Here is a 25834-nt window from a genome sequence, read left to right as displayed (position 1 = left end):
TTACCTTAACAGAACAGCTTTGGAGTCATTGGAATGGTTCTATGACTTTTAACGAATTGAATGGTGGTCGTCTCACTCCGCCCTAGGGCCTGTGAGTTGAGAAACCACGAGCTGCCAGCCTCAGCGTAAAAAAGTATTGCGTGTGTGAATTCAGGAACCGGCTAACAAGGTAGCGATGGAGTTTTTCACACTATCGTCATGGCTGAGCCGGCAAAAAAAGAAGCAGAAAGCTAGGAAAGCATTGTCGGAGGAACAGAGAAAGAGGAAACGGCAGACTGACCGAGCGAGGAGTCAGACACAAGTAAACATAGGAGCTGCCAAATATTTATTCTGAAGCTGTAGGGGGAGCTCTATAGAGAAACCTGCCAGCAAAAAGCAGCGATGAAATAGCCAAAACTGCATAGCGCCCCTTTAAGCTGACCCAAGGAAGGCCAAATTGTGGGCTGAAACGTTGTGTGCCTTATTTCCACTATTAAAGTATTTTTTTGGAGATGTAAGCTGTTGTGCAGACTTTACCTTCTCTGACCAAAACAAATCTTGCCCTTGTAGTATATTGTAGAGAATAACAAGATGTTTGTAGTTGGAACACCTTGGAGATGGGTCTTAGACAAGAGACGAGCAGATTATTTGCTCCAGTAGCGTATCTCTCAAACTAAAATAATCTTATAATCAGTACACCTCATCTGACTTCACTTCACTCCAAGTCACAGTCTCAGCCAACCCGTATCATATAGTCTGCTCTAAGGCAACAGAGTGGGAATTAATTTGTTTGTCAGGGTTAAGTGTAGTTCTCCAGTTTGTCCTGTTTTTGTGCGATGGTTAGCTGTTCTTTTGTATCTTGTCCATGCATGCTTAAACAGCCTGCTCTTTTGGCCCACTGCCTGAGCACATGAATTTAGCCTTGTCATCCTACCCATCCAACCCCCACATCTTCTTGCCTCCATTCTTGCCTAAAGTTTGATCTTTACTACATCAGCATCCTACATCTTTGTGTCAAACAGTAAAGCTTGAGATTTGCACAAGATGACTCACTGGTAGTTTTTTTTTCTAATATGGCAGGGTCGTTAAGCAGACTGTGCATCACATATGAGTTTCAGCTTGAAGCTTGTCCTGCTGCATCCTGCTGTTAAGTCTTTCACAAGACTTATCATATGATTCCGTTTTTTGCCTAAAGAAGTTCACTCCCACTCTCCCAAGTCTCTAGATGGCTCAGCTGCCTCGTTACAGGAAATCAATTTAAGCTTGGCCCAGCAGTTTGGAGTGACCGTCAAGCTTACCTTACCACACAGAGAGGCCAAAGCAAATCGATGAACAACACCATCCAGCAGGTGTAAACAGCCTTGGCTCTTGTACTTTGTCTTGACAGAATTTCCGTTTCAGTTTGATCTGTTTTTGAGATGGCAGCAGGTCTGCGGATCCAATTGCTGGGTAGCTCTATTCATAAATGCAGCAAATATCAGCTTTTCATTCTGTTGCATTGTTTTAACTATTCAAATTATTTTTTTGCGCTGCATCAGTGATTTTTCAAGTTATTGTATTTAAATTACCTGACATAATTTTGTTCCTCTATTTTGTTTCCTTTGTAATGGCTATTTGATATCATTCGGTTACCCATTTCAGCAGCATCAGCATGTTTTTATAAGCTGCTTGTTGTTTCATCAGCAGTTTATATGTTTTATTGTCTAGTTTAAATCAATCATTTGTCTATATGCAGCTAACCTTGCGAGTGTCAGCAGTAGAAATGCTAATCTTTGGATCAGTGGCATCAAAAATCACCGGGATCTTAGATGTTTTTGAAACGAGGCAAAAACCGCCACTTTGTTGGCGGTTCATAGTAGTTTCTCATTTACACTATCCAATGATCTGCCTCGCTTTATTATCAGCTGCCTGTTTATCCCTTCGCTGCAATATGGCATAATTTACCTCATCTTATCTGATGCTGCTACAGTGTTTGCTTATGTCTACTACATATAAGCAAGCACTACACTTCAGTTTGTTTTTGTGTCTCCCATCTAATGTTTTATGTTTCACTGTCCTCACAACACCACAGCCTCTGAGATCTGTTTAAAAGTAATGTTGATGGACTCTTCAGTGAGGGCCTTTGTGCCCACTGGTCACTTCAGCTCCCCTCCATGTCTGCTCATTCCCAATCCAAATCCATGCTGTTTTTCAACTGACCTAAGGTAACTTTTTATGCAACAAGTGTGCCATTGTTGATACTTTTTTCCCTCCTACTCAGTCTCAGACTTTGATGCCCACCACTCAGTGACCCCTTCCGAATGAGACAGAGTCCTTTCACCCAGAGAGGCACACAGGACAGTGACAATACCGTGGATATACAACTATTATAATATTAACATTGTAAAGCCAATAGCTTAATTTACTCCAGGATTACACCCGATTTTTGAAGTTGGTCCAATGCTAGTCTATATCCAAGACGTTCCACTTCCAGGATTGTTCAGCTGCCACCAGACATTCCGCTGGATGTCTTTCATTTCAGCCGGATGTCTGTTACCTTCCTCTTTCTTTGTGTTGGCGTTTTAAACTCCGGTCGATTCATGAGGACTATGGTTAACTGCCCATCAGATCTCTGCAGGGTAAATTGAGACAGCTAGATTATATGTTGAATCTGAGTTTTCTGTTGCGCGACTAAAACAACCTTTGAACGTACACGTTTCACCCAAACAAGTTCCCTCCCCAGGCCATTTTGCAGCGGCACCACTGCTTGTGTGGCACTTAGCGCCACGATTGTGATTGGTTTAAAGAAATGCCAATAAACCAGAGCACGTGTTTCTCCCATCCCGGAATGCTGTGTCTGCTCGCCAGACTCTCCTCTGCAGTGCTGAGGAAGGTCTGGCAATGCCAGACTAGGCCAATGCAAGCTAAATGAGCTTAGCCTACTTGCTCATGAAATGAGCCCAGTTAGCTGCTGTTAAAATATCAGCTCTTGGATGCCTTTTTATAAATCCTGACATTTTCCTACATTGACTTTAAAGAGAAGGTCAGCATAAGTACCACATTCACACCTGGCAGCACCTACAGTCTTCCACTGTTGTCCACTAAACCGCACAACTAGACCACCTCGGCATGAAATGTCTGTTTGGTTTGATTTATTATTTATCTCATACAATCAACAATGTTGCAAAAGAAAACAAAACAAATTAAAACCACAAAATTAAAACACAATCAGAATTTACCAAAGACCAAAACAATAAATAATCATGGGCAGTTCAGCAGAAATTGGACACTGTGAGAAATTAGATGTTGGGGGGGGGGGGCAGGAGTTTGTAATGGAACAAGTACATTTTTTGCGACAGTACACTAACCCTATGATGTCTTCACCACCGGTGCTGTCATGAAGGAACATTAGCCAAAGTCTGTTTTTTAAATGTGGAGACTTAAGTCTTGTGTAAACCATTGCCTAATTTAACATGATTAGTCAGTGAGCAAGTTCTCTGTGTGAACCATGATAATCACCACCCTTTTCAAATAATTTTCATGTGTGAAACATACTTTTAAGAATGCGATGTAATGCTAACTTGATATCTTGTTTTTCTCCAGGGGGCTTCTCTGTGGTGTTTCTGGCTCGTACGCACAGCGGTGTCCGCTGCGCTCTCAAAAGGATGTACGTCAACAACGTCCCAGACCTGAATGTATACAAGAGAGAGATCACTATCATGGTGAGAACGGCGTCACAGTGTTTGGTTGGAATAGTTGGAGACGTGGTCTCTCAACCCAACTGAATTCTTCCTGCTTGTCTTTATTGCAAGAGCTTTATATTAAATATGTTCATTGTGTATTGATTTACACAGTACTAATCATGGGACAGGAAATCGAGATATAGAATTACCTGTGCTTAAGTGGATAGTTTGGATCTTTTGAAATGGGGTTGTATGAGGTACTTATCCATAGTCAGTGTATTATATGGGGGATGGCATGCCCCCTCTTTAGAGAAGCAGACTGGAGTACCGAAATGGGAGATAAGCAATGTACTGCTGTGGGGGGCGCAGCGGCTAAACATATTTTAGCCTCCAAAAAAAAAAGGTGCCGACTGTCCTCTAATACACAGTGCAGCTCTAGATGGTGGTAATGTTAAATTAGGAACTTTTACTGAAAAGTAAATTTGCTGTGTGAATTGAACACAGCTTATTGGAGTTGAAATTAAAAGAATTGGCTTGTCATTTTGCTGATCTCTCCACACCATTTTATTCCTCTGTTCGGCTGCATTGTCAACAGTGTTCCTTCTAATCCTTCCCTGGCTTCACTTTTTGTGCACAGAGGGCCTAATTTGCACTGTGCTCATTATCTGAAAATGTCATGAGGGCATTCTCAGTTTTCAGGTATTTAATTTAAGGACATAACTCTTGTTTAAAATGGGACACAAGCCCTCAAAAGATGCATGCGCTCATAAAGCAAGGCGCGTATAAATGGCTTCATTCCATCTTCCTAACCCATCCTGTTTGCCAGCATTTCCAGTCTGGCAAGAGCAAAAGCCTTTTGGCTGTGTGCTGGGTGACATTGTATTAATGCACCTGGTCTATTGGCTGATACGTTTGATCTATTACAAAGAGCTGGAACTCACACGATTACGGCAGATAATTCAAGGTGTTTTATGTCATTCAAAGTTAGATATTCTCATTTATTCTTTAAACTAGCAGACATGTACTACGTGGATAACAGCAGATGTGTCGTCTTGAACGTTTGACCCCAGTGTGTCAGTGAACAGCTCACTCTGAGCTGTTTGGCCAGCTTTGTGTGTCGTTTTACTTGCCTCATCAGCTGTGTAATGCTCACCCACACAGCTGACCTTAAACATTGACACAGTTCTGGGCCATTGGGATGCTGCCTTAGGTGTGTCAGTTTCCACAACACACAGCAAGTCTGTGTTGTCATGCTGGCATTTAGCAACCAACAAATACAACACTGTGACGCTTTAATCCAGCGAATGAATCAAGTTAAGAAAGCTAAGTTGAGTTAAGAGCTCAGCATGGCATAGGAACATAAAGGAATACAAAAGGCAATCTTGCCACACAGTAGCTTGACTACAAAGACGAGACTAGACTAAATTCAGCTGGATGTTTACCTTTTGGGATGTGTTCTGAGGAAGCTATCGCCATCAGCAATTGTTCTGATTGCAATTGGATGTGGTTTCCATAGATTTATAAACACTGCTCATGCATATCAAAACCAGGAGGTATATACACGTCATAGCTTGTAATAAGGCAGAATTTAGTTTTGTATTTTTCAATGTTAGACATGTTGATGTTTTTTTTTTTTTTTTTCCCTGAACAAATCTGATTAAAATGCTTGTAGCTTTAGGCAACGTAATTGGTTTATCTGTAAGTTATCATACAGATAACTTGACATGATTGACTTCTCTGTCCTCTTTAATGCAATACCACTTTAAAAGACATGAAGAAACATCAGAGCGCAATTCCAGTCTGAAGTCTTTCATGCTTCATTTTAAATTAAAACATTGACTAGCAGCATCCCTCTGCTGAACAAATATAGCAGCGATACTATGAAAGTCCAAACATGAATGCTCATCAGCACTTACTGAAAGGGGCAAAATGTGTGAAAACAATCCACGTATATCCTTTGTAAATGCCTCAAAAGCTACCATGTGTTTTTTGAGGCTTTTGTAATTGGAGCTATGTCCGTAACAATTAAATTCTGGACATGTATAGCTTCTTCTCCTCCTCCTTCTTGAATACTCGTGTGACTTTCTGTCCTGATCAGTTCCATCTTTTCATCCCATATGTAGAAGGAGCTGTCAGGCCATAAAAACATTGTCGGCTACCTGGATTCTACAATCAATGCAGTGTCGGACAGCGTCTGGGAGGTCCTGATCCTAATGGAATACTGTAAAGGTACTGTACAGCCTCTCTGTTTGTAAATACATGTCCTGAAACCATGACATGACACCATGTTTTATACTCTTATAATTCAGCTGCATTGAAGTTTCTGTTTTAAAATATCTTTATTTGGGTTAGTTAGGATTACTTTGGGACAAATAAACTAAATGAAACCAAACCTTAAATTAAAGCAAAACCAAAGGAATGGTTTCTAACCACAAATGTCTTTTTCTTCCAAATGTGAGTTTTATGTGTTTTTGGTCCCTGTCGCACACTGTAGTTAAGATGGTGGATGATGTTTGGTCTTCATCAAATCACCACTTGGAAGTTACACAGCAATGCCTTCCAAAAATAAAGCCAGCTTCACTGCACATTGGGTAATAAATACATTCTAGCATTCGCCAACTATCTACATCTGGTTTACATCTGATCGGAAATATTGAGTTTTAATCGTCTCACCTCGAGGCTGTGAATGTAAGCACATGTATACGAGACAACTGCAAACTATCCCAGTTGGCTGGTACTTGGTTTCCCAGCCTGAACTGATGACCTAAGTCCTAAAGCTGTCCTTCCACCTTTCTCCTGCAGCGGGTCAGGTGGTGAAGCAGATGAACCAGCGGTTGAATGTGGGCTTCAGTGAGGCTGAGGTCCTCCACATCTTCTGTGACACGTGCGAGGCCGTAGCCCGCCTGCACCAATGCAAGACACCCGTCATCCACAGAGACCTCAAGGTAAGGAGGATGTTACCCCCCCCCCTCCCCTCCCCTCTATCCTTCTTCTTATCCTTCCTCTGTCCCCTCAATGGAACACTTTCATTTACTGGTTAGATGCAACTAATGATCATTTGTGTTTTTTGATTCTGTAAAATCTCAACAAAAAAGCCCATTACAATTTCCAAGGTGACCTCTTCAGGTTGCTTTTTTTTGTCAGACCGACAGTCCAAAACTGAAATATTATCAATTTACAGAGATATTTAACAGAGAAAAGTATCACATGTGGAATTTCTGCTTGATAAATGACTTCAACCATTCATTGTTGTCAAATCCTTTAATATGTGACTGCCGAGTGATTAATCGACTAATTGTTTAGGCCATTCACTGTACCTAACACCTAGTAGGTTGGGCTGGTCTTGGTCTAGTAGGCAGGCGCCTGCTGGCTGTCGCCTCACTTCATGGAGCTTCTCAACTCCGAAAACTTTGACGCAAATTGTCAATTCAGCATCAATTTTCGCAAGACTGCCTATATTTGAAATCTAAGGGGAAACAATTATATTCAAGGAACAAAATAGAAAAAAAGTAAAAGAATATCCGGGGAGTTACCATGAGCAGTAAAAGATTGGCGTGTCACCTACAAATTTCGTCAACAGAAACCCCCTAACCCTGCACAAAATCTACAGCAATGGATTTCCAAAATCAAAAAGAGGAAGTTGAGGTTTGCTACTAGAACAGTTATTTTTCAAATGTAGTGTCAGATGATGTTTATTAGGGCTGCACGATATGACCTAAAATCTAAATCATGATTAATTGCACATTTTACCTCGCTAACTATGAATGTCACGTTGTTCTAAATCATCTTTTCTGAAGCCAAACATTTTTCCAGACGACAGACACTGCGGTTTTTTTGGGCACAAGTTGCTCAGTTGACTCGGACTTGTCCAGCCCTAATGTGTATAAACTTAAGTGATGTAAATCTGCTTGGTCAGCAGAAGGAAGAAAGAAAGAACACTTCGGTTTCACAGCTCGTTCTAACTCGTCTGCTTCCTCTTACGCTCCCTGCTTCCTATGCCAGCTTGCTCTCTTATTTCCTCTTCTTCCTCCCGTCCCATACCCCCCTCATCTGTTGCCCAAGCACCCTCTTTCTCCTTCTGCACCAAACTTACTCTTTGTACAGGGCCACAATAGCTAATACATCTTGAAATTCCTCACTAACTTTCAGCTTACATGGCTTTCAGAATAGATTTTCAAATCAAGGGTGGCTATGAGCCAGATTTACCCTCGTTTTGCTGATGCTTGGAGGCCGGTGGTAGTTTCCCACCCTAGTTGAATTCTCCTCAGTGCCCCATCAGTGGGTCGCTGTACTCTGTCCAGTTGGACAAGCCTCTAAACAGTGCAGTCCCTTCAGCCTCACAGGCCTGTCCTCTGTTCTCTGTCTGTATCTATCTGTTCAGCCTACATGGCTTACATAACATCGCAGGGACACAAAAGACCACGGAGGCCCAGTCACGCATCGCCAGGGGAAGTGAGAGTGCAAAAAGCCCCTTAACCCCGACCTGTCAAGAGTATTGAGACACTGTTGCTTTCATTAGCTCAGCATTTCCTTGGACAGTTTGACAACTTTGTCTCTTCTGTGTCCCAGCATGGCTTTCTGTTTTCAGATGTTCACTTACATTTTACGTTACGCCATTGTTGCACTTTCAGCCAGTCTCATCTTTCTGTCGCTTCCTCTTTCTTTGCTACTTTTTTCCCCATTTTTCCTCCACCTGCCTTCATTTCTTTCTAGCCTTTCCTCAATCATTCCTCATACCTTTCTTTGCTGTTTTTTCTTTGCAGCCCTAAACGTTTTCTAAAAAAGAACAAAGCCTGACTCCCCAAATATCTGATAACATACAAACACAAAACATCTGTTTTCAGACTGACTTGTTGAAAACAGTCAGTTGTTGAAATTTGCCTTTTGTTTACGGGGCCATAGAACAGCTTTGATGAGAATTACTGTAATGAAGGCTTGTCTTACTACTCCATCACTGTGTATTAATTCAGTTTAGTGGAATATTTGCATTTTTATAAGCAACTTTATCCACTAATTGTTGTCCATGCCCATTGTGATGTAGATGGGGATTAGCTTCGGCTTGGTTGTTAGTTTGTGGCAGACAGATGAACAAACTATTTCATCAGAGTCACAGCTGATGTAATTTTAATGAGATGATGTGTCTCAATCACAACCACAGTGTAGCCTTTATTAAAGTATACAGGGTGCAGTCTGTAGAGAAGGAGCTGCTTGGTCATTGTCATACCAGTTTTACACATAACAAGCTGTTATAGGGAAACTTATAATAAAACGGACAAATAACAGCAAATGCAAATCCAAAAGTTCTGGGGTTGCAGCATGGTTATTAGATGATCAGTGACACTGCATTCACAAATCAGCCAGCCAAGACAAAGATACATTTAACTGCATCTGTCAATTTATACTCTATGTTGTTGGTGTATGTATGTAGTTGTCATTCATTTCAATCTTTTAGTTTTGCTTTTTTTGTTTATTAAAAAGTCTAAAACCTCTGTCTGTTTTTTCACCAGGTGGAAAACATCCTGCTGAACGACCAGGGAAATTACGTGCTGTGTGACTTTGGCAGTTCCACTCACAAGATTTTGCTGCCACATAAAGATGGAGTGACGGCCGTGGAGGACGAAATTAAGAAGTACGTATGTTCTGCATGTCACTCAATACTAGAGATGTACCAATACCAGTATTGGTATCGCCTCCGATACTGCCTAAAACGCTGGTATCGGGAAGTACTGGAGTTTATGCACCGATCCGATACCACGTAATAAAGCCCTAAAGAAAATCTACGTTAAAGTAGTTTATTTATGTTCTTTTTCCGTTATAACTGACTGTCAAACTGGATAAAAAAAGAAAGTTCTATGGCATTCATTATTTGTGTTTGTTCATGTTTCACAAAGAGTTTAACCTGAGCCAGACCGACAACAAAGATAGAAATCATATCACATTCATAGAGGGATAGTAGTTGTTAAAACATAATAAAATATATGACACACTGGTATCGTATATGCAAGTTTAGGTATCGGGAAGCAAAAAATGGTATCGGACCATCTCTACTCAATGCAGTAGTTAGTAAAACCTTAATATTTACTTGCCACTTTTAATGTATGTCCTTGCTGCTGGAACTTATTGTTTTGGCACCACAGGAACTTTGGGGGAAACCCAGGACTATTTATTTTAAATCTCAGGAAGTAAACCTGCATTTCGACAGCAGACGTGTAGTTTCCGTTCTAGTTTCTGCCTCCCCCAAAATCTCCCTGCTACTGAGATAGGCCCTGGAGCTATAATGGAAGAGTTTGCACTTCTGAATTTAACTTACTGGTCAAAGTTGCCTTAAGATTGTTACAGCATGCATTGTGGAATGGAAATTTCTGGTAATGTTATTGCCGTTTCAACAGAGTTATGAAGGCTACTTTTCAACCAGTCCAAAAAAAGGATGAGGCAACATGAGAGACTGTTCTAAGTGTGAGCTTGAGCAATTTAGAGAAATTAAATCTCACTTTATTTAATTATTTTAATGCAGTTATTTTCAAAAGTGTCTCCTTTTCATCATTCATGCAAATATCACACTGTGACACAAAAGAAAATGGCAAATAGCACGATAATGCTGCCTTTTAATTGTTCTAATTGTCCTCATCTTCATGGTTCTTCAGATGCAGTTGAAACACAAACAGGAAAGCACAAAAGCGACTTGTAAGGCCACCTTTCGACTGTAGTAACTTTCTCTCTAAACTAAGAACCATCTGAGAAATTAGTTGTGTTTCGACTGCAGGGACAAGGGTCTAAATTAAGTTCTGGGGACATTTTCCGGGGCTTTTTTACCCTTCAAAAAAGTAGTACTTTCTGAAAGTACAGGACCCTTCGGGATGAGGCGGAGCAATGGAGCTGTGAATGAGAGAAATAAGACTTTGTCAGTCAGTGTGCAGCTAACATTACTTCTGTGGACATTTTGGACCCTAGAAGCTAGAAAGGAACCCAGTTTAAAAATCTGGCAGTTCAATAAAGTGTTGTTTAATAGTCTATAACAACAATGGGCTAAAGGAACCTTTTATTTCCTTAACGATAGCCGCTTTCCGACCAAGTAGTTACAGGAACGTAGTTATAGGAAAAGTCCACTTCTAAACAGATCTACGAACTACACTCCCCCAAATCCGTTTTTTCCAATTGCATTCGCACTGGCCAAGTGGCCATAGGGACTGGTAGGACTCGGAGGGGGTAAGGGAGTGATGCAAGCACGGCAACGGTCCTTATAGCGTTACAATCAGAAAACACATCAAAAGTATGAACTAAATACTACATCTAATGTATATAGCTTATTTGTCATAATTTAAACAAGTCTCCCAAAGAGTAACGGGTATCTCTCTCTCCCCGCCTCTGCCTTGTGTGTGTGACTGTGTGTGACTGTGTGTGACTGTGTGTGACTGACGGCCGACGAGCCGCAGGACATGCTTGTGGAGTTTAACTCCGAAAAGAGAGTTAACCACAGGTTCCCGTTAATCTTATGATGGACATGTGTTGTGATATTTAAACAAACGAACCATCAACAGCAAAATAAAAGCCTCTTATTTACGAGAGCGGTCTGAGAGACTTACAGCGAGGTGTCTGAGCATGACTGGCCAAGCGACGAGCTAGCGGCCGGGGCAGGCGCCTGCTGGCTGTCGCCTCACTTCATGGAGCTTCTCAACTCCGAAAACTTTGACGCAAATTGTCAATTCAGCATCAATTTTCGCAAGACTGCCTATATTCGAAATCTAAACAGTTAATTTCTCGCCTAAAACGTTGTCAGAAGTGAAATTAGTGATGAATAAGATGGCGAAAATTGTTAAAATTGTCCCGTTGTTGGCCTGTCTGTACCGGAAACCCGGCCCTCGTTGACCTAGGTTCATATGCCGAAATGGGAAAAGACCCTGCCCTGAAGTAGGAGCTGAAAGAGTTACAGGAACTGCGGCCAGAGGAACTTAAAAATCCAAATTGGTCCACTCGGAACACGAGAAAAAAAGGGTTCTAGGAATTTTATGTTCTAGGAACTGCAAAAATCCCTCCGGTTGGAAAGCGGCTAATAGTTCCAGGGACTTAAAGGTCCCAAGAACTTTGGGTTGAAAAGCGGCTATAGTTTCAAATTTAGTTCCTGGTCTCCTCAGTACCTGGTTGAAAATGGCCATCAACTGGTAGATTTATTAGAAGGGAAGGTATTGTTACCTTTATCTTAACAGGGTAGTCTTATGATGTTGGACATCCCAGGCCAACAAATCAACCTGTGGTAATCCCACTTTACTCATACCGCTGTTAGGCCGTCAGAATACTCCTACCTAAAACAAAACTTTCATGTGGCCAGGTTGCCATCATATACAATGTTGCACACAACCTGCTGCAACTCCAGGCCTGTGTCCACAAAGCAAATGAGTGAGCTTGCAGATCAGAATAGTTCTGTTCCCCAATCAAAGAGCTGTACTGGCATGTAATTGCATAATTATACAAGTAAGCACAGAATCGAATCACAGAAGTTCATTCAAATCTGGCCCGTTAACTTACCGACATTTATAGCTGCAATAAAGTGCAATATGTGGTGCTTATCGGCAGTATATCGGCGTGTGTAAACTCTCCTTCATGACTCTCATACAGAAAGCCTCTGAACTGTGGTGACTCAGACAGTGCTTGCATTTTTATAACCCAGCTGGGTTCATTCCAAACACAACCAGCTGCTTTGATTATTATCAGAAGGAAGAAACAAAAGGTCTGGCTCTCTGTGACACTAAGAGATGAACTAGGCAACCGTTGCTGCAAGATTTTGGTAATTTTTTTTTCTGTCTGGAAACGGAAGCACATGTTTGTCATCAAAGATGAGTGTGCGCAGCAGTCCAGAAAGAAATAGTTTTAAGTTAAAGTAGCAATACCAAAATGTAAAACTACTCCATTACATGTAAAAGCCTCCTGTAGCAAAACTACAGAAGTAGTAGCAAAATACACTTAAGTATCAAAATAGAACTACATAATGATGCACAATGCCCCCTTTCAGAATGTCTATTATGGTGTTTTTGGATTAATTTAAAATCAGCTAGATCAATATTTGTATGAATGTATGAAAAGCAACTTGTTTCAGCTGCCCCCAAGTGGCCAAAAAAAAATCTACTTTTGAAGGTTTAATGATTCATCATTATTTCATCATATTTTATAAGTTTATTATGTTTTCTATATTAAAATAATAACTATCGCTGGCAAAGAATGCACTAAAGTAAAAAAAAAAAAAGAAGCATTTTCCCTTTTAAAAATGTGTTAAAGCAGATATATAAAATAGCATTAAATCAGGGAACAAGTACTTTAAAACTGTGCTACATAGCTCAAGCACATAGTGTGAGTTAATCCACTAGTTCCTATCCACCTTTGGTGCTTAGTCATTTTAACTTTGACCTACCACTGTCTTCTTTCTTCTTCCTGTATTGTCATTTTAATGTGTTATGTTCTCTTGTATGGTTTTTGTCCTTGTAAAGCTCTTTTGTGACTTTATCTGTGAAAAGCGCTTCATAAATACATTTTATTACTTACTCCTTCTTGTTGTTTCTCACAGGTACACAACCCTTTCATATCGAGCGCCAGAGATGATTAACTTGTATGCAGGGAAAGCCATCACCACTAAGGCTGATATATGGGTAAGGGGTGTGTGTGTGTGTGTGTGTGTGTCTGTGTGATGACATTTGCAGTGCTGGTTTGTCCTGGCAGTGTCCTGGGCGTTACTCTGCCCTGACAGGTTCCCCGTCTCTCTCTTGGTGTTTGGAGAGCAGTGTTGTTGTGAGGCGGGTCAGAGTGGGCAGTAAGCCTCTCTACCAACTGACATAAGGGACTCTTTTCTGGGCTCAGCTCTTGAATTTGGAGGGCTTTGAAGTGGAGGGTGCCTCGGGGGCTGGATTTCAGCTTGTTAAAAAAAGTTGAGCGTTCTCTTTTGAATGGTAATTATCAGTAGCCTGGCTCCGCCCTCCTACGTACTTCCGCTCAATTTTCATTTCCCTTCAGTTCTCCGTCTGGGTTTGCGGTATATTCTTGGGTTTTCTCCGGTCAAATATTTGGCGGCCCAATCAGCGAACAGAGGGAGTGGCTGAGAACGATGACGTTGAGGACGTGCACTAGAAAGATGCGAGCGAAGCCATTCGGTCCGTTGTGGCAGCAATGCTGCCGAATATCCAGAAGTTAAAGCCCGAGCAAGAACAATATTTGCTGAGTTGTGTTGGTAGCCGTGATGTTTTGACCCTCCTCCCCACGGGGTTCGGGAAAAGTTAGCTTTTCCAGCTCGCTCCGTTAGTGGTGAAGGAGTTGGCTAACGCTAGCGATGCTAATGCTAAATATAAGCCGATAGTTGTCGGTCTCCCCTCTTGTTGCACATGGGCATGACATACGTCACGACCAAACGTTAGCGATTGGTTATGGCAGATCCAGAGTGGCTCTGGGCAGATCCAATAGTTTTAAACTTTCAACAGAGTACCCGCCTTCAAGGAAGTTAACACTTGTCAATGGAGAGAGGCCAGACTCTCTGTACAAATGAAATGTACGAGAGTCTGGTAGGACCAGGCTAAATTATCAGTGGGTACCTGCCTGATCCTGCTCTAGATGGGTTTGTTGGTGTCTTTCTGTGCATGTTTAAAATGTATCTGCAGAATTCTGCACGTTAAGATTCTGTTGGATGTTTGTCCCAACGGGTGTAACTCCGATGACTGAGTGGACCCTATACTTCACCACCAAACAGCGCAATTGGCTGGATGACACTATCAAATAATTTAAGTTAGATTTTAATTGGAATTTGGAAATTATAACATTTTCTCCTAATTGCATTTAGAGCTCCTCGAACTTTTTCTTTTAGTGCACTGCCATGTTGAAACTCCCTGATGCTGTTATGGTTATATCAAGGTCTTCAATCGTTTCTTCTAATATTTGGAGTTATTCTTTTTATAATACATTGAACTGAATTGCTTTGATTCATTGTTGTCTCTCTGTCTGTGTTTGTCTCCTGGCTTGCCCCAGGCTGTTTGCCTCCATCAGCTCTCCAACAGTGTTTTTCTCTCATAAAACATTGAGCAACATCATTCACAACACTCCGCCTCAGCCTATTTTCCCTCCCTTTGAGATAATTAGGCACAGTTGACGACCTCGATAAGCTCGTGTGAAATAGGCCTCGGCTGTTTTTTTTTGAAGGTGCGAGGTAGAGAGGCAGGAACAAGGGCTTGGACAGCAGCCATTTTGAGGAGTGGTGTAAATTGATGCACCCAGGGAGTTAAAACAACCAGCATATAAAGATGTGGCTGTTGATGGGACCTGTGCATTATAAACGTGTGCACAGACCTTTTCACACTCTGTTGTTTTACAACTTTGAATCAAGACAATTCAACAATTCCTTTTAAAAGTGCAGCTGCTTTTAGTAAATAATTTAACATTTGTAATGCTACAGTAACAGTAAAAAAAAAAGTTGCAAAGAAACTCCCACACACTGTCTAACTCGCAAAGATAAACGTTTGTGTGCAGGAGTTTCTTTGCTACTTTTGACCTACTCGTCCCCCTCCGACGCACTTGTCTCATGTTATAGACGTGCAAAGTATTTTTCTGTTCACAGTAACAGTATTAAACGGTAGTGCAACTGAAATTGGCAACACTAGTGCCACCCCTCCATACTGAAGCTTGCATACTGTACACAACGTTTTACTGGTGGGATTTTCCAGTGTAAAATATTGCCAAATTGCTGACATTTTGCTAACGCTAGCTCTGACTGACTGTTACACTCTTCGCTAGCAGACCAATCTGGAAGTCAATTCTTCTACCTGGCGGCTCTAAAAGCAGTAGTTGCCAGTGGCAGCACAGTGCAACTTGCTGTGCAGGCTACTGTTTTAGAGCAGCGAAGAATAATTGATTTTCGGGAAAATGGCCATTTTATCCAGGTGAAACTACTTTTAGTTGATTATTTTCGGGGCTAAATTAAGTGATATCGGATCGGTGCATAGGCTTTTAAGAACTTGCCAAAACCCTGGTATTGGAACAACTCTAGTATAATCACTTACACATGCCTAACTTCCAGCCACTGAAACCAGTCTTTTTATATTTACTTTATTCTGCGACTGTGGGTAAATGTATCAGTCTGCAGTGATAGGTGTATGAGATGTATAGACAGAAGCTTTAAACAGGACTCTGGCTGCTGGAACCTCTGTGGGACGTGCAACAGAAACACTAACTTCCTGTGGACTACCCCCTGCATTCTCACTACCTGTTCTATGTTTAGCCACGTGTTTAAAAGTCTGTTGTTTTATACCTTGTTGCCTCACACAAATGGCATATGCATTTGTCCATGCATTTTGGGGTTGGGTTTGGAGGATGTGCTGTCTGACTCAGATTAGGAGTTTAGTATCAGACTGGATTAGCCCGTTGAGCGGAGGACTGCGAAGAATATCCGTCTCCAGATAGAGCGCTTAAAGGAAAAACTTTCCATTAATGCTAATTCCAAAGTCTCTTTCATCTCCAACTGCACCATCAACAAAAAGATGCCAGAGCCAAATATAGCGGCAACTGCATATATTATTTGAGAGCAGAGCACTTCTGCATGTGGATTTGTTTGGACAGCCATATTGCCAGGAGAGCAGACTCTTGGCCTGAATTTTAAAAGCGGTGAGATAAGGAACATTAATTCTTTGTTTAGCAGGCCTGTGTAGCTCAGTGGGTAGAAAATGGCAACAACATTGCCAGGGTTAGGGCTTCACTTCCCACAAGGATGGACTGTACTTGACATGTTGTGGTTATAGAAGTCTGTTTTTCATGCATATTTCTTGTATTTGTGGTATGCCTCTAGCCTTGTAAAAAGCACAGATATCATGTGTGTATTGTAAAACAACTAGGGTTGGGTATCGGTACAGTAAGGTATCGGCCGAAATAACCCAGTACCAAATAGTATCAAAACCTCTCTGCACTTTATATGCATTCAATCCTTTTTGTACTCAGATCTAGAACATTTTTAAATTTTTTATGGTTTAGCTTGCAGCCACTCACCGCAAGAGTTGTTTTGATTTAATGCAACGTGTGATTGGCCCGCTACAGCCCATACAGTCCGTGGTGTGGTGAAGTCGAGTGCGGTGTATTTGACAGAGATGGCAGCATGCAGAGATGCTTCCGTTCACGTGATGGGTACCGAATGAAGTACTCTGTTGGTATCGGTTTCACTTTAAGGGTACTCGTATTGGTACTGGTATTGTAATTTTTTCAAAGATACCCAGCCCTCATTTTGTTTAAGCAAAGTTCCTTTATAGATAATTAAGCTGTGATGCATTTGATGTTTGGCTTTTTTGTTGAAAGCAGAAAAAGGGTTTTATAGAAAAACCATTTAAATTCCAAAAGGTTGTTTTAAAAAGTATATTGTGCAATACAATGTGCTCCTCAGCCCTCAAAGTTAGTGAGGGTGTCAGGTGTTTTTCAAGACTGTTTCTGTTTTCTCCACAGGCACTTGGATGCTTGTTGTACAAGCTGTGTTTCTTCGCACTTCCATTTGGGGAGAGTCAAGTTGCCATATGTGATGGAACCTTTATCGTTCCAGATAACTCCAAATTCTCCTTCAAGCTGCACTGTTTAATCAGTAAGTTTGTGGTTAATGTTTGTAATGGAGTTATTTATCATTTTCAAGTCATTCCACTTCACTAAGCGCATCCTTCAGTGGATCTTCCTTTTTTTATTATTATGTGACCAACAGCTCCACCAAGTGACGAAATGGAGAAAATGCACATCAACCGCAATACATAAGCTGATGCTGTCTTTTTCAGGATATATGCTCGAACCAGACCAGGAGATGAGACCAGACATTTACCAAGTGTCCTACTTTGCCTTCAAATTAGCTGGAAAAGACTGTCCAGTGCCAAATCTCTTTGTAAGTCACCAGAATTAAGCAATCAGTGTGGCTTTAGCCTTTGCGGTCATTTGCCTATTAACATAATTCTCCTCTCCTTTTTCCAGAACTCTCCCATCCCTACGTCGCTACCAGAGCCTCTAACAGCTAGTGAGATCGCAGCTAGGAAAAGCATGACGAAAGCCAGGTAATTTTTTTTCTTTTTCTTATTTGACTTTTTTTTTTTTTTTATTATGATATACAAACTAGCACTAGGACTGATAGATAAATTACAAAATGGTACAATAAAATTAAACTCTTAATCTTTGCTGGAAAGAATAATTAGATTTTTTTTCCCCCAGGCTAATTAAAAAGAATCAATTAAGATCGCTGTTTGGTGCTGACTTTAACATGTATCTGGGCAGAACAGCACATTCCACATCAGGATAGCCCACAGTACAAACCTTGCGGTACATACACCACATGTTGAGGGACATGATTTTATTGGTATAACAACAACTTTTGACTTCTTCCCAGGATAACCGATGCTGTGGGCCCGACGGAAACATCAATAGCTCCCCGACAGAGGCCAAAAGCGGCAAACAGTAACGTCCTGCCCCTCGCCAACACTGTCACCCCTGTCAAGATGACTGTGCCTTCAGCACCCGTCAGCAACGGCCAGAAAGGTTTGTTGAACATCAGTGAGATTCATATTTAAGGTCTATAGAAGTTTACATTATCTTGAAGGAATGTTCTTATCTCTAAACTAAAAAAAGTAAAAGAAAATAGACCATAACATTAAGAAATTATCATTAGTTTATTATATGAAGATATGTATGTACATGAGTATGTATTAGAGAGTAAACTGAATGCTAAAGTTTGTTTAAAGTTGTAACTTTTGACAAAGTATAACAAAGGGCATTTCTGCAAGGTTTTTACAGTAAAAAATAAAAAATAAAATCAAGTTTATCATAGATTTGTTTTTTTAAGTATTATCCCTTGTATGATTATTTTGGATGTGTCACTAGTGCACGTTTGAAAATGCACATGTGATGTTTCAGGTTTTCAAGATGACCAAGCTGCTGAAAAACCAAAGTACTGTAGTAAAAGTCAACTTTCAAGATTTCACTACTCTCGCATTGCCAGACCTTCTGGGGGGTCTGGTTAGTCCACACAGCTAAAAAAACGTGCTGTGTTTTATTGGGGTTTCTTTAAACCAATTACAATCGTCTTGGGCGGCACTAGGCGCCGGACGGCTCAACGGTGCCTCTGCAAAATAGCATCGGGACGGAACTTGTTTTGGTGGAACGTGTACGTTCAAAATTTGTCTTAGTCGTGCAACAGAAAACTCAGATTGGACAGATAGTCTAGCTAGCTGTCTGTTTTTATCCTGCAGAGATCTGAGGAGCAGTTAACCGTTGTCATGAATTGACCAGAGTTTAAAATGCCAACACAAAGAAAGCAGAAGTTGAGGGACATCCAGCCGAAATGAGGGACATCCAGCAGAATTTCCAGCGGCACTGGAGCGATCTCGGAAATGAAACGCCATCGATATAGACCAAGGCTTTCGGTTATAAAGTTTACATGTGTGGGCTTCTGTGCTCAATGTTGTGTTGTAATAAATCCATCCATCTATACCTATCCACTCAGCTCCCACCCCTGGCTCTGGGCAGCCATCCATGCAGCCCCAGCCCAGCAGTCAGCAACACCGAGTCCTGCAGCAGCTCCAGCCCGGTGACCTGCGTCTACAGCAGCTTCAACAACAACAACAACAACAACAACAACAAGCAGTGCAGCAACAACATGCAAATGCACAGCAACTCCAATACATCCAGGTACATCCACTTTACTAACATACAGCACAACTCAACGCGGTTGAGTTAGGGCTGGGTAATGTATCGATATGAGGCTTGATATCGTCTTAAATTTTGGATATCCTAATATTGTCATATGACACAAATGTTGTCTTTTCCTGGTTTTAAAGGCTGCATTACAGTAAAGTCATGTAATTTTTCTACCAGACGTACTACCTGTTTTATTATTTGCCTTTACCCACTTAGTCATAGTATCCACATTATTGGTGATTATTTATCAAAACTGTCATGTTAATATTTTGTGAAAGCACCAATAGTCTCATCATCGCATCAATATCGACATTGAGGTATTTGGTCAAAAATATTGTGATATTTGATTTTTTTCCATATCGCCCAGCTCTAGGTTGAGGAACTCTGGAACTGTCACTAAAAGAAATGTTTTGAATCTCTTTACAACCCTTCCTCAGTACCAACAGGCTGTGCAGCAGTCCCTCCAGCTTCAGCAGCAGCAGGCCCTCCAGCAGCAGCAGCAGCAGCAGCAGGCCCTCCAGCAGCAGCAGCAGCAGCAGGCCCTTCTCCAGCAACAGCAGCAGCAGGCCCTCCTCCAGCAGCAGCGGCAGCAGCAGATGATGATGCAGCCCATTTACCAGCAGCAGGTCGCTCGGGCCCAGGCCCAAGCTCAGTACACAGCTATGGTGAGTTCTGTCAGGGCTCTGAAACTGGCAACAAGGCCAAGGCTTGAATTTGATTTGCTGTCTGTGCTTAAATGAACATCCATCAAATTCAACTTACTACTTGTTTGTGTTTAAAGGCAGGGTTGGTAACTATTTCCAATATACACTTTTTTATATATTGTTTGAAATGGTCTTTACACACAGACAGCAATAAATAACTTATGGGCTCTATAAAAGGAGCGAAAAAGATTTGTCATCTGTACAAATCTTTTTTTATCTCGTGTACGAGTCTGAGCTCAATGTGCGTCAGTAGTCATATTTGTTTTAAACATTCGGTATGATAATATTAGTTGTTTGCTTACCGGTGAATAAGACATGAAGTAAATTGCGGTTCCTTTCTCTGCTCTGCTCTGAATCAGCGACACAGCGATGCTTGTGCACGTCCGTGTGTGGGTTTGGAGCCCCGAGGGCAGGGGAAGGGTTAGGCGGAGCCCCGAGGCGATGCTAATTTCAAATCTTGCTAGCTTTTCAACATTACCAGCCCTGCCTTTAAGCTCATTCAAGCATCCAAGGATGCTCCTAGCTCAAAATCATGACAGAATTTCAGAGCTGAAGATTTGATCCAAAACTGCAATAAATAGTTTGAGCAAATGACAGCGAAACACATGGAGACGCAGCATGAAATAACACTGAGCTGAATATTTCATTTAATGTCAGAATGGCCTAAAAATGCTCTCTCTGTTCCAAACACTGGCAGCCAGTCCTCTTTAGTTGCTTCACGTCTGTGCCAAGCAGCATTGGAAGCAGACGCTCAAACTTCCTACAGACTCTGTCCAAATATTCAGAAAACTAGTATTTACGCGACTACTGAATCAAACACACAAACACAGGTCCTCTAAATGCGCCCTGCTAGGGCGGCGCAATTTTTAGTCTGTTTCCCACCGAACACGTACCATCTGTTTTATTTCAGAGGCAATCTGGTCTGAGCAAAGCCACGAGGGGATCGAACAGAGGGTGAAATCATGCAATTTCTTCTATGTTGCATCCTGACATATGAAGCGGTTCACAGACAGCGGAAGAGATCACCTCTAAAAATCACTGTTCTTATTCCCAGGGTACCTGCCAAATGTTCAAAAACACTATTTCCTCTGTGATCTTAGACCTGCTCCTTATTGTGACGAGGAAGCTTTGCTAAGTGACTGCAAATTTGTAATATGGTGTAATGACAACAGATCGACTTTATTTGCACAGTACTTTAAAAGCGCAACAGCGGTGTGTGTAGAAGTGCTTTACACAAATTGTTGTTTGTTGACAAAACATGGAAAAAGGAGAAGATGGAGCAACAATGGCAAAATTAAGAAATACAAAAACAGGAACCTGGTCAGAAGCATGAAAAAATAGAAACATGAACCATATTAAAACGTTCATTTTGAGTTTTAAAGTGCTCATATTATGTTTTTTGGCTTTTCCCCTTTCCTTTATTCTGTTATATATATTTTTTGTGCAGGTTTACAAAGAGAAAAAGCCCAAAGTCCACCCGAAAGGGACTTACCATCTCCAACAGAAAACACTTTTCACAAACTGCTCCAAACAGCTCTATTGTAGTCCAGCCTTTACTTCAGAGACAAACGTGCGTCACTTTGTAACACACGTTCTAATGCTCGCCTAGCTGCTAGCATGGCACGCCCTCATACTCTGCTTCTGAATGGCTAGTAGTCCTTACCTAGGTACTGTCAGGACACGCCCTCATACTCTTCTTCTGACTGGCTAGTAGTCCTTACCTAGGTACTGTCAGGACACGCCCTCATACTCTTCTTCTGACTGGCTAGTAGTCCTTACCTAGGTACTGTGCTTGTGTGACTCCCAACAAAGATGGAACAGAAGTGAGATGCCTCACTCTGTAGCTAAAACAGAGAGCTCAACACACAGGGTGAAAAGAGGAGCTGCAGCAATGTGTAGTACAACAAAAATATGGTGTTTTTTGAAAATTAAACCATGTAAACCTATTCTGATATAACCTGAAAATTAGCATAATATTAGCACTTTAAAAGTTTGTGTCTCCTTAAGTGAATTCACATAAAAACGTTATATTCAAAGATCTGCACTGTGCTGCTATATTATATATCTGAGCTTTAGTCCTCGAACAGTACTGCTAGATACTTCTGGTGGTCCCAAACACAAGTTATAGGTTGTTGTGGCTACAGATCTTTGAGTATAAGAACACATTTTAATGTGTGTTCTCTAGTAGAGAAAGAGCCTCTTTTGAAGAAGTCAGATCCCGATCCATCAGGGGAAATCTGGTGACGGAGCTAGTGGAGAAAGTGGAACATTTAGCAGCTAAGCAGTCCGATATTTTCTAAGGAGCTGGCAGAGAACAAACCATAGCTATAAGGAGAGTTTGGAGATATAAGGAGATATCCCACTGCGATACATCAACCAATGTGCCCCTGAGCAAGACACTTAACCCCTAGTTGCTCCAGAGGTGTGCGACCTCTGATGTATAGCAATTGTAAGTCGCTTTGGATAAAAGCATCAGCTAAATGACATTTAATGTAATGAGAGTGCATCCAAAAGAATGCTAGTCTTGCTCTGCTTCTGCTGGATGTGTAAATAGGCAGTTAAAATGCTATCCATAACCGCTAACTATGTGAAGACTTTTTATCAGTCAGCTTGTTTTGGAGATTTTCTACCTCCCCAAAATTCAATGAATGTAGCTTTTAAAATGGTCAGCCAGTGTTTGAGGTGATCCTTATTGCATTTGGAACTTAGTTAATTTGTTCAGTTTGGTGTCCTACGTGCTGTTTGACTTTCATTCCTTCATCCCTCCCCTCCACTGTGTCCCCAGCTTTCCAAATCCAGAACTGGTTTCTAACAACATTTCATCATCGTGTTGCCGTCATTGTGCGCCATTGAAATCAAAGGTCCGTCCCTCATTCCCTTCCCCCTCTTCTCCTTCTTATCCTTCCCTAACAGCTGCACCAGTACCAACAGGCTTTTGTCCAGCAGCAGCAACAGCAGCAGCATCATCATCAACATAATCAACCTCAGCAGCAGCAGCACCCCGCTCAGCAGCCTCCCCCCTATATGTCCTCCCCTCTTGAGTTCCAAATTCCGCTGGGTTCCTATAATGCAACCACACCCTCTGCTGGAGCTGGGCAGATGGGGGGGCCGTCCCCTGTGGATCCCTCATACACTAACCCCAGGTAATGTCCCCTGAACTTATCACATTGTTGGACATGCATGTCTCATTCTATATGGAGGAAAATTAAGTACATTTCCATGGCTTTTTCAAAGGCAAATAACAGACAGTAGAATCTTCAGCGAGAATCAAGAGTTTTCACTGTTGCACATTCTCATTGAAAGCTCAGGTTAATACTTTTTCCTTCTACAAGGTTTTAATTAAATTTGTATGCAACTATTGCCTAATTCAGTATAGAAATAGATCTTTAAAAAAAAAAATCCAAATGTTCTTACTCTTCTGATAGCAAAGACTTTCTCTCTTTCTTTACCCTCTTCTGTAAAACACTGAACTAGTATGCTACATCAAGTTTGCTTACCTGCCAATAAAAAATAAATTAAAAAGATAAAAGGAATACATTAAAAGAGGCCAGTGGGAGCAGAAAAAGGACAGTATTTACTTACGTTATGTGCAAAAGTTTAACTTCTGCCAATTTTATATTTTTGTTTGTCTGAGATTTGTGAACTTGCATGTGTCAGACAATTCCCTCAGACTTTTTCAGTAGAGAGCCGGGAGTTCTTCAGTAAACTTCCAGACTTGAGTTTTTATGTGTCATCTCACAGCCTTATTACTCATTCATTATTGTAACAGTAATGTGTCCTCGAGGTGAATCCTACCCATAACAGGTTGTCTCTGTTTGTACTGTCTCCACAATAGAAACCCTCTGCTTGCTTCAGATGGGCTCACGCCACCCTCTCACAGCTGCAGCAGTACAGTCACTAACCCCCCCGACATGTCGCGCTGGAACCCTTTCGGAGAGGACAACTTCTCCAAGTTGACCGAGGAGGAGCTGATCGACCGGGAGTTTGACATGCTCAGAGCAAGCAAGTGACCCCTTCAATGATTTCGTTACAGTGTTTGTTAACTATTTATATCACAAACATGTAATGTATTGTAACATTTTATGGAAGTGCTTAGTGTTCGTGCAGATTCATGTTTTTTAAGGATAGAGAATTAGTTTTTGTTTACATTTTTGCTATTTTTGTATCAACCAATAACGCATTTTTGTGAAAGAAAGACATTTGTAGCCCTGGACGGTGCTTTCTTGTCTCTAAATGCTTACTAGTCTACAACAGGGTCCATGTGGTTTTAAAAAAACATGTCTTGGTGTCACAGCCTTAGATGATCTAAGTTTATTCCCCTCCTACATATAGACAAGCCGTTGGAGAGAACAGCCAGTGTGGAAACAGACCGACCGCAGCCTGCTGCCTCCGCCAAGCCCCTGCCACCAGAGGACCTGTTCGGTTCAGTCCCGTTCGTGGCCAGCGCAGGCAAGTCTTAGAGGAGTCTCTACAGAGAAGACCCAACACTGTGGAGCCACCTGACCCCCCCCCCCCTCTCTGCCCTCTCCTGCCCCCCTGTCCAGCTCTTCTGCTCCAAGCTCCTATGCCACACAGACCCCACAGTGGAGCATTATAAACCAATGATCAGTTAGGCTTTTGTTTAGCTTCCCAATGTCGGTCGGCAGATTAGTTCTTCAGTATAAACTATAAGGAAAAGGTGAGTCGAGGATCTTCTGTGACTAAATTAGGAGGAAGAGCAGGAACAGCAGATGCATCAGTGAAGTTAAAGCACTTTCTTAATTCACTGCAGTCAGCTCTGGCCTTTAACACTTGGTGGTGGTCATTTCTAACTGCCCTGCTGTAACAAACCCGTATGCAAGTCAGCTGGAAGAAGTGTTTGAATCTCCTCTATAGCTCACTGGGTGAAGCAAGGCACAAAATCTGCCAGACATTCCCCTACCTTGATCAAATGGCTTGAACAAGGTACTAACACATAGGGCTCTCACTATAACGTATACGCTCATGGTGAGGAGCTTTGCATAGGATTACACTTTCTTTTTTTTTTTGGTGCATAAAAAACTTCCAACTCACTGTGCCCAACAAGGAACACAGGTGCATACATTTGCTGTAGTTCCATCGGGACTAAAAGCAATATGAAACTAATGAGGCTGAGCAATGGGACACATGGCTGCTACTATTTAGGGCTGAGTGATGCCAAAATTGTGATATACATTTAAAAAATTAACAAATAGGCCATCTAATTTAAAAAAAAAAAAAAAAAACGCACACACACAGCTTTGAAGGAACACATTTCATGAATCCTAAGCAAACTGTTGTTGATTTCTTATGCTGTTGAATTTTTATGGATTTGTAATGTATTATTTGAGAAGAGAATTTCACAGAACGTATTAAGAGCACCATGTGGAACAAATACTTATTTTAGTAAAGTTCCTTTTTATTAGGTGTTCAGCCAATTTAAACACTTAATTTTACTTACCGCTCGTGTCCTAAAGACGTTTGCCTCTTTGGTTGTATTTTGCTTTCATACCAAAAGAAAAGGGTTAATAAGTGGATGTAGCTTTTGGAATCTGATGGCTTTGTGCTAATTCTGCTCCCCCAAATAATGTTTATAGATGGTTTAAAAAAAACATACATTATAATCTAAATTTATAAACTAATTATGTTATATTACACTTGAACTAAAGGTAAAATAATAACATAAGTTATGACATATAAAGTCCTATTTCACTCTCTAAAAAAAACCTTAAAAAATTTACATCATGATGTTGTACACACCCACAATGTCTGTCGAATACCAATTTAACCCAAACATCACTCAGCCCTGGTACT

At 41.3% G+C, this 25834-nt stretch overlaps 1 protein-coding gene across 3 annotated transcripts in view; it reads left to right on the top strand.

Moving 5' to 3' along the window:
• The window catches only part of bmp2k (BMP2 inducible kinase), a 56903-nt gene that overhangs the window by 17443 nt on the left and 13626 nt on the right, over positions 1-25834 (top strand). Inside the window, exons 2-15 of one of the 3 annotated variants that reach the window (XM_078251450.1) lie at positions 3562-3680; positions 5765-5870; positions 6444-6586; positions 9149-9270; positions 13198-13279; positions 17097-17229; positions 17414-17517; positions 17604-17683; positions 18013-18161; positions 19126-19310; positions 19757-19984; positions 22937-23166; positions 23859-24025; positions 24356-24472. In XM_078251450.1, coding sequence (XP_078107576.1) covers positions 3562-3680; positions 5765-5870; positions 6444-6586; positions 9149-9270; positions 13198-13279; positions 17097-17229; positions 17414-17517; positions 17604-17683; positions 18013-18161; positions 19126-19310; positions 19757-19984; positions 22937-23166; positions 23859-24025; positions 24356-24472 — 1965 coding nt within the window. Of the gene's footprint in view, positions 1-3561; positions 3681-5764; positions 5871-6140; positions 6233-6443; positions 6587-9148; positions 9271-13197; positions 13280-17096; positions 17230-17413; positions 17518-17603; positions 17684-18012; positions 18162-19125; positions 19311-19756; positions 19985-22936; positions 23167-23855; positions 24026-24355; positions 24473-25834 lie in introns of those variants that run through there. The other 2 variants (XM_078251449.1, XM_078251451.1) reach the window with 2 other exon arrangements.

This window comes from Sander vitreus, chromosome 5, assembly GCF_031162955.1.
Source record: "Sander vitreus isolate 19-12246 chromosome 5, sanVit1, whole genome shotgun sequence".
NCBI lineage: Eukaryota > Metazoa > Chordata > Actinopteri > Perciformes > Percidae > Sander > Sander vitreus.
Note: the sequence above shows the minus strand (reverse complement) of the source record. Positions and strands in the feature narration are given on the sequence as shown.